Source organism: Centruroides vittatus, unplaced genomic scaffold, assembly GCF_030686945.1.
Source record: "Centruroides vittatus isolate TY-2023 unplaced genomic scaffold, ASM3068694v2 contig_1506, whole genome shotgun sequence".
NCBI lineage: Eukaryota > Metazoa > Arthropoda > Arachnida > Scorpiones > Buthidae > Centruroides > Centruroides vittatus.
Genome location: NW_027120931.1, coordinates 156,995 through 173,191, shown reverse-complemented (window position 1 = coordinate 173,191; position 16,197 = coordinate 156,995). Strand labels below are relative to the sequence as shown.

Sequence of the window (16,197 nt, the reverse complement as noted above, 5' to 3'; positions counted from 1 at the left end):
TTTAATCATATTTCTACAATTTGCTATAAAATTCAGTATGAAACATTCATAGGTTTGGCATTATTTACAAAGGCTTGTCATTTGTACTCCATTTTAGTGATTAGAGAGACTTTACGATTACTCGTTTTAAATTTTAGCGAGACTGGGTGTCCTTTCCCGTGGTTATTATGTTGTTTTGTATTTCTTTAAACTTATTTAAAGTCTATTAAAACGAGTTAAAATTCTTTCCCAGGTTGTTTGCCTGCTTCCTCTCCTCTATATATGGAAATAATAAAGGGAAGTAAAAGGCATGCATTGTGGTTACGAAACACTGATCCATACATAAAGAAACACAAAATCTAATTAAAATTAGAATTTTTTTTATTATGACAAGTGAAGTTAATGTCATGTTTAGCACATCAAACAGAGATTAGTATCTAGAATTGATAGCTGGAAATTTTAGATTTATAAAAGAATTACTGTATAGTTTAAAACAGTTCTTGATCTTTCTTAGCAACAACTTTGCTCAGAACACAGCTGCACATTTAAATTCTTTATTTAGTCTTCTGATTTAAACTTTATAATCACGTATATGTCTATAAATTGTGTAAGAAGAGTTGGGACAACCTCGGTCGTCTAGAAGCCCTACAAGAAAAATCCGAAGGGGCTTTGTGGGGTTCATTTGTGTCAAGTGATTGTCTGTAATGTAACTCTGCTCCAGTTTTTATTTTATATAAGTTTTAATATTTCATATTTGTTATGAAATCATTGCCACGTAATTGTAAGAGTTGTTAAAATATTAATAAGAATTCTAAGTTTATTTAATTGTTAAAGCAGATACAGTTAGTATACAGCACACACTTGCTATTCCAAACCAATTTTATTTATTTTTCTGCAAAATGTTACAGCCAAAAATAAAAAGAAATCTTGGATCAGTTTTTAAAAACATGTTGAATTTGTTTTTAATTCTTTTCAACTTGCTTTTCTTTATTTATATAACTCTGCTAGTGTGAACATTCCCACACACAATTAGTCAAACTTAGCAAGAGGTCATTGCAGATCCATTCGAACATACTCTACTTAGAAATATTTTTGAATATTTACTTTAAATTGAGCAGTTTTTAAAAATTGTTATTACCTTAAATATCTCTAAAAATTATTCACGGGCTTTTTTTAATCCTATAATTTTAATATTAAGTTTAACTTAATTAAATTAGATTCATCTAATGCTTTTAGATTATGGTTTGTGTTTGTTTTAACGTCTTAATTTTTAATATATTAGTTCATTCTTAAAGAACTTTATTCATGAAAATTGATTTAAAAAATTATACGTATGGTAAACTTTATATACGTAAAATTTTATTTATTTATGGGTTTACAGATGGAATACTTATATAAGTTGATAGGAATCTATATTTAATTTGTATATACACAGAACGATGTAAACTTCTTCTAGATAAAAGAATTTATCTTGATATACTTTAGTGACAGTGGCGAGGAACATAACTGGCACCCCCCTCCAGAAACATATAGTTTGTCTCGGAGACCATTTGAGCGCCCCTTTGTGAGTGGCGCCTGGTGCACGATACACCCCCTTGCACCCCCTCACTACGCCACTGTCCAAAAGCATATGTATTTTATTTATAAGACAAGAAATTGATCTTAAAAGGTGAAATAAAAATTGTGAACAGATTCGTGGAATTGTTTAGAGAAATGTTCAAACACTAAAATTAAACAGTTATAAAAATATCTACAGGTATTTTAGAAGACAAATAATTTAACAGAGCTATACTGCATTAACTTAGAATTGAAGTTACACTTTTTACCACGTGACTCCGAACATTTAAATCCTAACTTTATATTTTCTGTTAATTATACTTTATTATAAATACATTATTAATGTTTTAAAGTCTATCCAATCTTATTATCATTCAGGTTTTCCGAAAATCCTTCTTAAAGTGAAGACATTTTAAATTTGAAATAATACAATAATTTATATTGAATTTATAAGTTGCGTTTATGATGCTTAATTATTGCGTTTCTGTACCAGGTAAAAACCTTTTCTATGTACGTACAAACGTACTGTAGAACTTCGATTATCTGAGGTTATGCGGATAAATGCCTTCTCGGATACAATAGATGGCCGTGGCCATTTCGAATCAAACATTACGAATTTAAAAGATTTATATGGTATTACTTTCAAGCCACTTTTTATATCCTAGTGAATTTAATCGTGTATAAAAATAACATTTTTTCCATTATTATATGGCTAATATGTACAATAGTTTTTAAAGGAGAAAAGTGTACAGTAGACCCGCCTATAATACGGTAGATACATTCTATGTTATATGAATCCGTGTTGTACGAGTCACTTAAATACATGAGCCAATCACAGCCCGGCACTTGTGCAGTTTAGGGGTTACGGCTGTTTGAAAGGTTTTCTTCCATAAAATTAATCGATTCTGGACTAATTTGACTCAACATTTCCAAATCATGTATAATTTTTTGGGAATAATCCATATAAACTATACTATAAACAAAAAATTGTAGGATTACTTACCAAGTGTGCACCGTTCGACGACACCATTGCTTAAGCATGTTTTCGTCGTGGAGCGGCTTGTTGAATGGCTGGCGCATGTTTCCTGATCGGTGAATTTTTTGCAGAAAAATAACTTAACTTTGGAGACATCATTAATAAAAGTATAATTTTTATGGCCGTTGAATAATAAATGTTTTTTAGTAGGTCCCATGCTCGTTTAAACTCAACGGTTTGTACAATATCCGCTATTGGTCCAGATTCGACCAATCCTGTCGCAACACAAGTCGGCGATGATGTTTTACCGTGTTATATGAACACGATCGCAATTTTTTTGTCGTGTTATATGAACTTGTGTTATAGGGGGGGTCTACTGTATATTACTGTAGTAATATTTTAATACAAATGATTTTTCTCCCATTGAATTTAATGATAAAACTATAACTTCAAAACGAACCTGTTACCGGTGTTCCTTGCGAAAATCGTCTCAGGAGCGTCTCACTAACGAATTCGTTAGTGAGACGCTCCTGAGACGATTTTCGCAAGGAACACCGGTAACAGGTTCAGTTCGAAGTTATAGTTATAGTAACCGGTGTTAGTAGTGAGTAGAGCAGTACTTTAATGATAAAAATTAACAGAAACAAATAATTTTGTAATACTTGTTATTGTTTTAAACTTTCTCTAATAAGATCTTTAGAGTTTTTTGTTTTATAGTGGTTCCTCCCTTCACTGCAATGTTCTGCAGTAACTTCTGCATCATTTTACATGTGTAGTCTGTCCTAGATTTGTCAGGCTCTGTCTTACCACTTGGCCACCTTCATCGCGGCCCAGATTGAACCCACAGTAGGCACGGAAAAACGGCCCTCTCGATGCCCGCAGAGTAAAAAAGTAGTCATCTCGTTGTCGGCCACTTACTTGCTCGACACAATCGAGGTTAAAAATATCACAGTAGTTACACGCTAGATGCACCCGTGGGACAGCTTTTATGAATTACTATTATCCAAGAACGTAAGTTCTTGGATAATAGTGGTTCTACTGTGTATACTGAAAAGAAAGTTTTATTATAAAGCATGTTAGAATACATCTATTGATTTAATAAATAAAGGAGGACAATTTTAATACGCCATTGATTTAATATTAGTCTCGTCTTGTGCTATTTTGGTTATAGAATTGGAAACTGAAAAAGTTTAAAGTTACTTCTGAAAGGTTGTAGCTCCATTGCTTGTATTATTCTGTTATCCATTCTGTAATTTGTCCTTATTAATAAATAAGATGAATATACATTCCTAACTGTACAGTTAGCTTAGTTAGATAGAGAGCATCAAATGAAACAACATAATGGAGAAAATGATGTATTAAATTGGTTACTATGGTAACCAGATAGATTCCTTTAAAGATAATGTCATCCAACAGCTGTATGAGTTTACATATGAATACAAAATCAAAATTACTTCTGTTTCAATTACTCATAGCCAATATTATATGTATATATTTATTCTTTTAATTATCCTTTCGTAAGTAAAGTATTTTTTACGAATTTATTGATAAAATTAATCTGTAGATATTAAGTTATCTTGAGATAATATCGCATCGACATTAGAATATTTTAAAACTGTATAACATTGTTTAATAATTTGTTTATTTCTGTAAATAGTCTTGCAATTAAAATATTGACAAGAATAATAAAGGGCGGCGTTATAATGATATTAAGCTTTTTTATGTAATAACTAATTTTAAAAAAGGATAAATTATTTTTAATGCGTCGATAAATTAATTCTCAAAACAATTTTGTTACTACCAGAGTACAGTAGATCGCAGTTATGGATTAGAACAGGCTTCTGCTTCAAAATTCCGACGTTATTTTTAATTAAATTCTAAATGTTTCGGTACTAGAGGGAGGTGTTAGGCACCATTTCTTGTTAAATTTGGTAATTATAATTAAGTTAATATTTAATAAATAATTTAGAGTATTCCGGAAGAAAAGAACCTGCCCGGAGCGGGACTTGAACTCGTATCTCCCGCTTACTGTACGGACGTGTACGTACACTACTTAGACCTCTGCCGGTACCAAATCATTTAGAATTTAATTAAAAATAATAGCGTAAAGTAGCCCTGTTTAATTCGGCAGTCGTTTGGCATAATATCAGGCAAAATATCGGGCTTCTGGGTGTTTATTTATTAAGAATAAGTGGCTGTCTTCAACGGTAGTTATCAGGTACTAGAATTGAACAAATTTAAATATATTTTTGAATTAAGATTTTTTCTTTCTTCATAATTGTTATATAAAATTCTTTTTCTTCTAAATAAGTCAGGAATGTTATTTTTAAATGTCATTAAATCATTGTAGACTTGTTTCAAGTGAAATTGAATCAGCTGTTACATTACAAACTAGTTTTTACATAATTACTGTAAATAACAATTAAATGAATTATATAATGAGATTTGCGTAATTATATAATTACACCATATATATAATGACAAGTAGATAATAGCCTATTATAGAATTAATCAAAATGTGTTGGTAATGTGTTTCTGTAAACAGCAGAGAATGGCAAACAGAATACTTGCGATAACTCTTAGAACGTTTCAGTTTTCTGCAAAGTAATCGAAGCTTGCCAAAATTTAGAATATTTCAATAATTGTTTGATTATCAAAAGAATAATATTGCAAGTTAGCGATACATTTGCTATTTTACGATTATCTTTCGTGTTTGCTGCCCTTCGTAATTGTAACATCAAAACAAAGAATGACTGTAATTATTAAATAAAGAATAATTATATTTATACTTTAATTGTGATAAATGATTTATTAACTTTTAAGAATTGTTTATTATCTTGATAGTGCTCATTCTTTCTAACATTCCTTAAGTGTTTTGTTTGATTTAAAAGTAAACTAAGTCTAGATAGAAACTAAGAAGTAAACTAAGTCTAGATAGCAAACGAATGCTTTTGAGATTAATTATTTTAACTTTTAAATATGTTTTATACACAAGAAAATGATTTCAAGCTGAAAGAAATATGAAGAACATTTGTTAGCTATTTAATTTAGGATTTATTGACCTAAGGGATGCTTTTGAATTAATGAAGAAGGGATCAAAAACTGACCCCCCTTCTCATTGTTTTGGACTATTAAATTAATAATAATAATTTTTAATCATATATTAATTTAAAAAATAGCATACTTCCAGTCCAGACCAGAAGTTCGTACATGGTTAATCAGAGCCTTTGGTCCCTAAACTTTCTATACCTGTTCTCTTTTTGTCTATCTAACTCCATTATCAAGATCAAGGAATGATAGACAGATGAAGGTGCAGTAGCGTAGCGAGGGGGATGCATGGGGGTGTATCATGCACCGGGTGCCACTCACAGAGGGGCACCCAAATGGTCTCCAAGACAAACTATATGTGTTTCTGGTGGAGGGGAGAGGAAGGGGTGCGCCAATAAAGTGTCGAGTGCCAGTTATGTTCACTACGCCACTGTGAAGGTGGGAATTTTTAGGTCTGCAATTTGAAAATATGCAGTCAAATTTGCTTCATAATGATTAACTAAAGTTTTCACACATTAAAATTTTTAATTAAATCCCTTTTTCTTTAGGAACTTTTCTAAGAAAATTCTCTTTTTAATTACGAAAACTTGAAATTTAACAAAAGATGGACTGTTGGATTAAATAGAGAAATACAAAATATTAACGCAAGTTTCTTTTAAATCTTATTTAGACTTAAAATTAGATCCGGCATAGTTCAGAAGAATCATAACTAAAGCATACTTTTAGTAGCAGTAGCTGTGAATTTCTGTTTTATATAGATGTAGTGTTGTTGATTGTAAGAATTGTTATGATATAAGACTTGTTCAATATATCAATCAATCGGTTAGTAATGCTTATCCCTCCCTGTGCAGAAGGTTTACTTCTACGAACTTCTATTTTTGGCCAGCCTTGTACAGAAAAAGAAAAGTCAAGTCCATTCTTTCACATTATCAAATCATCTAGATGTTCTTTTTCTTCATATTCTGTTATCTTCCATTTTCCTTACCAAGAAAACTTTCTGTGATGAGTTATGTCTTAAAGTATGATCAAGGAATTTGATTTTCTTGGTTTTGATTTAATTTATGACAGTTTTGTCTATCTTTATAATTTCTAACTTTATAGCATTGAGTATGTATTGTATGTATAAAAAAAAAGAAAAAAAAGATGATGTATTCGGATAGAAAGAAAACTATTAACAAACCAGAAAGCTACCAAGGATATGCCGAATTCTGATTATTTTAAGTTGTCTAATTTACGGCATATATTTTTTTTTTGTATAAAAGGCTAAATTTTTGAGCATACAGCTGTGGCCTAAGCCAAATGACCTGATAGCCTTTTTCACGAAGGCCTACATGATACAGGTAACCCCCGTAAACACGGGAATTACGTTCCAAAAAATTGCGGTGTTATGCGAATCCGTGTTATACGAAACAAAGAACTAGTGCGAAAAGGGGGGTTGGGTTCCAAAAATTAAAAAACATGCTGTTAAATCCTTCTTTAAATCGGATTTATTATTTACAAGTCGAAAGGCCCGATGCAGGCAGGCATCGGGGCATACAAAATTACAAATAAAAATAATAATATACTGAATATTATAATGTAAAAATATAAAATAATTTATATTATTAATTTAAATTAATTTAAATACTAGCTAGGGGCGCCCCTAGTGGCCATTTTTGGGATACAGTGATAGAATCCGGTTTTTCAGCTTTATATAGTAGATTTTTTTCATGGGTAAAATACTTATTTATTATTTAAGTAAATATTTTACCAGAGGATTATTCATCCTATATGATGATCTCAGCACGAGCATCATCAACTGGTAACAGTTTTTATTACATTTCATGTTGTACCATACAAGCGTTTTACCTAATTCCCGAACCGTGTTAGAGTGAACCCGTGTTATACGGGGGATGTTCTCAATTCTTGAACCGTGTTAGAGTGAATCCGTGCTATAGAAGTGCCGTGTTATACGGGGGTTACCTGTATATATATTATATATAATAGCAACATTCTCTGCGGAAAAGTGAAAAATAGTAAGACATATCTGTGTATATTTTTAATATTTGTGAAATGAAAGCTTAAAAGCTGATTAGACCTAGCGGTAAAAACTTCATTTGTAACAAATCCTACGGAAAAGTCTTATTTGTAGATCAGTTTAAAGAAACTTCTTAAACTCGATAGTCATAAGAAACGTCTTTGTAGGATGTTCCGTAGACTAATCGTCGGGTGATTTATAAACTGATCATTGTGATGGCACTCTCTTCCTTAAGAATAACCCTTAAACTGTTTTGGGATTGCACGAAGAGCTTGTCTTTACTAGTTAAATGCTTTATTCATTAATCAGTTCTAATTAAAATTTCTGTTTGTTTGCCAGTTTATGAATTATAGATTTATATTAAAAACCATTCGTTAATTTTTGAAATTACGTCGTCATAAAAATTTTATATTTCATAATAGAATTTCTCTATCCAAATTTCTTCGAAATATAATGGTGTTACCATAATTAGAAAGTATTTAAATGAAATTTGTTAATTTAAATTGAGTTTTCGGATCATAAAAACCGAGAGAAATACGAACAATGGATTTATAATTATTATTGAGCAATTAGAAAGATACTATGTAATTATATTAACTACATACAATAGTGGCATAGCATTAGTAAATAATTGGTTAGATCCACACTTTGCAATGCCAATTACCAGCACATACGAAGCGAATATAATTAATGAGAAATATGCCGAGCCATTTCGTCAGAAATAATTATAATAATTAGTATATACACATGGTAAGACGATAAAATTATATTCGTAATTTCGTTCGAAAGTCGACTCTGCCGTCGGTTTTAATAAATATTTATACTTAAAATTGAAATTTATCCGGTTCTTATAAAATAAATAGATTTTCCGTTAAGTTCTAACAGAAAATTTAAGACATTTCGTCCGGATTTTATGGCGATTTCCGGCCACAAACTCTGTTAGTATCGAGTAATTTGGATTGATTTGACAAGTGAAATGCACTCAGAAAGAGAAGAATAAATTTGTAACATCTGGCTTGGATTTTTTTTCCTTCTTGATTATATCACTACAGAAACATAATATCTAATATTAAACTTATCAGAGATGCTAAATATGTTCTCGTCAAGTAGAGAGAAATTAAATGTTTCTTCCTTTTTAGTTAGTTTTATTTTAAATGTTCTACAAATTAAACTCCCTATAAAGGCTTTTAAATGTCATAAATTTTAAAAGATATAGATTTTTTTAAAAATTTGCTACTTGATTGAAAGTTAAAACTATATAAAATATAAAAATATACGGTTGTCAGTATAAAAATAGCTTTTGTTGCGGCTGCTGCTTCAACAAGAAATTTGAAACAAGCCAAGGGAAAATACTTGTAAGAGACATTGATTTTGTAGTGTTGAAGTGACATTGAAGAGCGTAGCTTATAATCTCGAAACATTTGTCAAAATTTTATGTGATGCTGTAAAGTTTCTATTGTTTTATCTTACTTTTTTCTTAGTCCATTTCTTTTTAGATTTAGATAGATTATTGGATTATTACTAGTTCTATGGCAAATGCATATATATCTGTTTGTCCGCGTACAGTCATTTGGCCGGTAACACTTTATACTGTTGACAAGTTTGCATTGCCATCTCTCAACTCTTTATTCAAACTGACATTTACTATAGGAAATAAATCACCTGTGAATAAATATAAATGGAATTTTTTACAAAAAAATAAGTGATTTTTTTTTTTCCTTCTTTTCTTTTGCTTTTGTTTCCAAATACAATTGTAAAATATTTCTCATTTATTATTTATATATTTAATATTATAAATACAGTTTTATTTCAGAACATTAAACATTTCTTATATTTGTATATATCTTTATACTGTATAAAAATCATTTCATTTGAGTTTATTTATTTATTTAATTTTTTCCTATCAGGAGACTTGACACAGCCTCTTCCGAGCGTAGTCGTCGCAGAGCACAGAGATAAAGTGATACAGGGGAGATGGCATCCGCAAGATTTCACTTTTGTGTCGACCAGTGCCGATAAAACCGTTACACTCTGGGCGCTGCCTCCCAAGTAGAGAGATTCCTCGCCGGATTTTGCGACCTTACGGGACCGTCTCCACAAACCACGCCACGGCAGGTAACTCTTCGCTATTGGCCAGAAAAAAATTAAATGCGACATCAAAGAACTTACAGAGCTTTTCACACACTAAATTGTACTTGTATATATGCAAAAAAAAAACCATAAAAAATTCTTAAACTCTACTAAAGCATTCCAAATGTTATATTTATACACACATATATTTAGAATTTAGATTTTTTTTTTTTACTAAAAAAAAAAATAAATAAAAGCAAGCCCAATTGAATTATATCAATATAAACAAATGACAGATAATTTGGTCATTTAATATGAAAGTATTTTATCAATTTTATTAAATTTTGCAGCAATTTTTCATTCTTGTACATTTGTTAATGCACTTAAAGGTTAACAGATGTTCACTAGCAGCCAACATAATTAATTATAATTATTTTTATAAGCATTAAAATGATTGTATATACATTTTATACGATTAATTAAATTACCATTACTAAAATTGCTTTGTGTATTGACATTTATTAATTCAGTAACATATGCATTAGTTATTATAATCGATAACAGATGGCGACAATATAAGTACGGCACGTTAATTCTATAATTTAATATAAAAAAAATTTTTTATATAAAAAATAAAAAAATCACTTACAAAAATAGAATTTATCGAAAAGTCAACTTTTAGAAAGTTATCTGCGAAGAAAGAAAGAGAAAAAAAGAAGAAAATAAAAAGCACGTCCTATCTGCCATACCTAACGGGTCCGATAAGGATGTTAAGTTGCCGTAGGGCATATTGGGCCATTTGACAAGTTAGTTGTTAAGATCTTAGGCCTTTTTTTTCAATCCAAAATAATAATATAACTGGTTCTATACCACGATATAATTAATATCGAAATTGTTTTCGTCACTTAATGAGCTGGATCGGTGCCAAAATATTTGTGTCGTGTCTTCTTTCCTACGAATGTTTGGGTTACTTTGTGTGACCTAGATGACGAAAGAATGTTAGGTCAAGTACCTCAAAGGTCGAATTTCACCCTTCACTGCCAATAATATTGTTCTCGGCATGAGAACATTCTCTCAAAGAACACGAGATGTGTGGATTAGATCATCGGAATCCTTTGCCAAAATAAACACGTGTTGACAAACGTCGTAAGAGAAATGCCGCCTTTTCCCGCTCACAGAAATTCCTTTCACGCCTTTATATTCGGGTGTTAACTAAAATGATTTCCAAATATGGTGGATCCAACGCTTTGCTCCTAACCTAAATTTCTACGTACGAATCCACAGTTGAAAATCTTAATACTGTGTGAATCCTTCCGCACCGTAATGATATATATATATTTTTAAATAAGGATCACCTTATTGCACGAAAATGAATGGTGGATCCTTCAAGTGCAGTCTCTCTACGGGGTATCTTTATAAGTCTCGTTACACAGATGTAGGGCGGATCACAAAAATATAATGGTTCCAACGCATTGCTCCTAACCCAAATTTGTGGATTCGTGCGTATTTGAATCCATAATTGAAAAATTTATATAATACTGTGAAGTGTCTTTGTATTGTAAGGGTATCCTTACACGAAACGTCTCCGCTTTAGTACAAAAGTAGGGGACGTTTCTTATCCTCTATGAAGTTGTGTAGTCGAAGAGAGTGTTGGGCCTCCTGTGCATTCCCTGTACAAACGAGTACACGAGTACTTGTTGACCTAATCCTATTCTGCACGCATTAAAGAGCTGACTAATAAGTTAGGTGTATCGACTCGAAGCAATTAAAATGTATCGTAAAATATTTTAAGATGTAAATTATAAGAATAAGAATTTAAAAAAAGAAAAAGATTCTGAATTTATGTAAGCAGGATGTAGTTAAATCGAGCCGTTTGATTAGTTTAAAAAAAAGGAACTCAAAATCACCCTCTTTGCATATTGCAAAGAAGAGGTTTTTGAAGTGTTAAGATGTAAATATGGCATCGCTTTTAGGGACGAAGATAGGAAAATATCCGCGATAATCTTATTTATTCAGGTAATAAGAGGGGGGGAGATATTTTTGTGGTGTCGCATCAACCCATTCATCGATTCTCCATCAAGTTTCGAGTGTTTGAAGAACATAAATTCCGTTTGACGACAGAACAAAGCATCTCGATCATAAAACAGTTCACTACAATGACTTCTCTGTGCGGAGAGTCGATATCTAATACACTTTCATCCCTCGAATTTCTATCTAAAAGATTGATGCAGATCAAAACTACAGATATAAACGATGTAGAAACCGCATCAGTCTTCTTAATGGTTTATCATACTGGGCAGAATCTTATTGTTACTGCTGCTGCTGCTCCTAGTCTAATCTGGGTTACGTGTAAGATGCGACTCTCGGTATATTCAAATTGCACCCCATTTTTGTATCGATCGTAACGTTCGATCCGTGGGTTAAATATTTATACGATTAAAGCGGCGTTAATACTTTTAGGTAACTTTATGTGGCGCCAACAGGTGAGGTAGTGTGACACGTTGCGTGTGTGTATTGTGTCACGATAGGTTGTCGGTTGTGTGGAGAGATTTACAGTTATTTCGATTGGAGAAGGTTTATCTGACAGTCGGACGTCCGCACCATCTGTTAATCGCCAACTTTTTGTTAGACGCGACAGCGTAGTTCACACGTCACAGGAGGACGACATAATGCTCCTTTGTGACGCTCCAATGAGACGTAAAGCTTTCGAAATTAAACTACAAGTCCAATTATCGAATCTGGCGAACGGTTCTTCCTCCAAACCTTAGGTGGTGTTCAATTAGGCGTTGGTAGCTCTGTGAAAAGAAACCGTGACGCCTGAAGGCTATAGTTTTGTTGCCTTGACAACAGGACGGAGGGGGGGAAGAACGGTTCGCGCGTGCCGAACAGAAAGATGACGTTAGATACGAGAGAGAAAGAGATTTTTATCCCATTTTCCAAAGTAGAACGAGCTCGTAATGTCTTTCGATCGTTGTTGTTAGTCCATAAAAATGTCTTTGACTCCTTTAAAAATCGACAAATTTAAATTAATGGATATAAATTAAGTAACGTTCGTTTTCCTTTTCGTGTGACGTGATGACTAACTTTTATATATATCCGTTAAATGCATACGAAATTCAGACGTCTGGGAAAGGAAGGTTTGTGATGAGGAAGTTCGAAATGAGATCACGTGGCTGCTGGCGATCCGCATCTCCTCTTTAACGCTTAACATTGATCGTATTGACCGTAAAGAGGGGGCGTGTTTTTGCCCCACGTGCTCTACGTAACCGATATTACACCCTAATTAGACGGGCCCTTAAGGGAAGACGTCTGAAGAAAACCACGCATCGACGTGAGGAAAGACACGAAACAGTGGAATCAAGAAAATGTAAAGTACATCTGGCGGTTCACTCGTCCACGTTGTCGTCATGGCGATATCAACGGGATGCACCCATCTTTACGTGTGGGGAGTCGATTTTATCTTTTTAATACACGCTCGAAATCGGCTTTACATAAGTTTATACAGTAAAATTATTCGTCTACGCGTTAAAAATGCGGCAAAATGTAATCAACAACAGACTCCATTTACATATTTTTAAACTTTTCGAAAATTGCTTGGCGTGCTTAGCATCGATTTAGTTTTAAAAATGTTATTTTTTTTCCAAAATTCTTTAACTTTAAACGTTTTAACAAGTTATTAAAAGTCTAATTTCTGTTAATGCCAAAGCTTTTCTAACTACACCAGAAGATCGCCAATAAAATACATTTATTCCATTGCGGACCTCTCATCATCCTATAGTTTAGCGGAGGGGAAAAAAAATGGCTGCCACTAAATACCAGCTCGGTAAACAAACAGAAATCACAAATTTCGATGAAACTAATTAGGTTCTAACTCAGCCAAATCGATTAGTTCAATAAATAGATTCGCCTCGACATCCTCTCGTCTCGTCCATACCTTCGGCAGTGTTATGAGTGCCTTAATATCGCCATATAAGAAGATTATCCTTACCAATATCTACATGTTAATATCCTCATTAAGTAAATTATCATCTATCGAGTGTCGATCTTCTCGTTTTTTTTCGGCGGGGGGCAATGCTGAAGTGTAGACGCGATAGGGAATTTTACAGTTTAAAAAAAAAAAAAAAATACGTCTATCAATTTACAACGTATACAACGAGGACATTGTGAAGAAGGGGCAAAGTTCCCTTTCTCTAGAGGGATGGTCAAGGACGAGAGGGGAACATAGAGAATGCCAGTCTGCCTCATGACCCAGTTATGAGTCAACTGGAGGAAGAAATCAACCGAACAGGCCTAAGTATATTTATAGGGCTCGTATATATCGAAACGGAACGTTAAAATCTCTAGCAATTTCGTTCGGCCATCTTCCTTCCTATTTTTCTTCTTTTATTCTTCGGCTTCCTTCTCTAACCGAATTGAAAGAACGTCTCCATCGATCGTTACAAATAAAATTATAGTAGTCCAATAAAAACTTCACGAAGTGACGTATTTAATTGACAGGAACATCTGCGCCATGTTTACAAGCAATCTCTGTTCGGTTATAGTTCTTGGTTTAACGAATGTTACGTATGTTTGTAATTAGACAGGGCGAAGAACTCGGCAACCATTACAAAGCACGGGCAATTTTTGAATTGTACGCGGCTCGGTATTATGTTTTTAATAATAATATTACTTTTTAAAAATGGCGTATTAAATCTCTAGAGATTCCTCTCTTTATATAAAAAGTCAGTTGCTTTCACACGTATTGACATTAATAGAATCAGTCTGCTCCTATGGTAACTATCCTACCAGCTGAGATTTTTAATCATAGGCCTATATATATATATTTTTTCCTATATATATATATATATATATATATATAAATGAATTTGTGAAATTTAATAAAGTAATTTAATGGTGCGAAAATGACTAAAATTTTGCATTAAGTGAGGATTTGCAATTCATTGTTTGCCATTCTTGGTTCCCTGATCCGTGAAGAACGTCAGTTTATTCTATGGAGTGGAAGTTTCGCTGATAGGGAACTTGGCCAAACATTTCATAACATAGAATTAAAATTGCTCGTTACTTATCTACAAAATTCCATTATGCAACCGTCCATTTGCATAAAAGAAACCGGATAATACGTATGTTTAGATCGTTGATACGCGTTTAATGACGAAGGAACGTATAGATTTTAATAATGGAAGATTATTTTTTGGGTACGAGATAACGAGATATTGCATTGTCTTCTCTTATAATGGGGGATGGCTAACTGAGAAGAAAATGGTTTAGTTACAAAAATCCTGTGCGCTAACGTCTTCATTTACGTAACGGTTACTAATTTGTGTGTTCTGTGAGTTGTTGCATAGTTTTACGTCACCGTAAAATAAACTCGGAGGTGCCATAGACTCGTGTATCGTCATTAAATAGGTTAAGCGTGTATGATTTATGGGCGTAATGCCGATCGTAGGCCTGTAAAGGGGGGTTTTTGTCCGGTAAAAGTTACGTTTAGCTTAGCCCGGATAATATATTTTGGCATAAAATTGCATGGTAACGAGATCTTTACAAGTTCATTTATTGGCGTAACATGGATCTAATAGAAAATTAGCTTGTAGTGGATGAATTTAGGTTATGTTACGTGTTACTTATAGCCCTATAAATACTATCGACCAAATATATTAGTCCAGAAATGCATAGACAATACCGTACATTCAATAGGAGTTGTATGAGCTAGGCCTTTCAGATGTTGGGTGCATTGCTGTTTGAGGCACTTGCCTCGAGCCTGTAATTTTAGAGGGCTCTAATTCTTTCAACAAATAATTAATTTTAAGTTCATCATTATTATAACCCACCAAAGAAAGGGCCAAAGTTTACCGGTTTGCCTAGGACCCGTAAACGTGTAAATTCGCGGCACTGCTCGGGTCGCCAGTCTTTTTGAAGGCCCCAGCATTAAAAAAATTTATTTTATTTTCTAAATAACTAAATATTAAAGGTTTTTTTCCTTCTTAATATGCAATGGAATAATTTGTAACAAATGTTTTCGAGGCATTAGTAAATGCAAGGCCCTCCTGGGGTCCTACGATAAGATTTATGTTTAATTAAAAGGCCCAGGGTGGCCCACCAATTCGAATTTATTGGCGAAAGGGCCGAAATTTATATTATCCGTGCCTGTTCGAGACCCGATTTACACCTGTTGTGGTCTCGAAGTATCACGTATGAGGCCCTATTCTTCCGCTTAGTAATGACGTAAAGATACGAGGCCCTAACTGCACACTCGTAGCGTCGAGTGTATGAAGTACTGTACGTAATATCATTGTCTAACTTAAATTTAGAGTGGGCTACTCTTGTCCACATATGGAGGGAAGAGGGGCATGTATCGAGGGCACGTGATCTCGGAGCGCGCGACCAGGGCCCTACTACTACTACTACTGGAGAGGGATCGGGGTGATAATACACTATGACGTTTATAGAATATTTGACGTAAAGATAATTTATATTCCGGTATATATTTAATTCTGTTTAATCAATCGACGTACAGTACAAGTTACACATTTACTGCACGTTAAAATGATAT

General features: G+C 33.1%; 1 protein-coding gene across 2 annotated transcripts in view; it reads left to right on the top strand.

The window, feature by feature from the left end:
* Positions 1–10,146, top strand: part of LOC136968670 (WD repeat-containing protein 47-like) — a 48,779-nt gene extending 38,633 nt beyond the window's left edge. For both annotated transcript variants that reach the window (XM_067262669.1, XM_067262670.1), the window contains exon 7: positions 9,485–10,146. In XM_067262669.1, the coding sequence (XP_067118770.1) occupies positions 9,485–9,630 (146 nt within the window). In that variant the 3' untranslated portion in view covers positions 9,631–10,146. The remainder of the gene's footprint in view (positions 1–9,484) is intronic.
* The last annotated feature ends 6,051 nt before the right edge of the window (positions 10,147–16,197 follow it).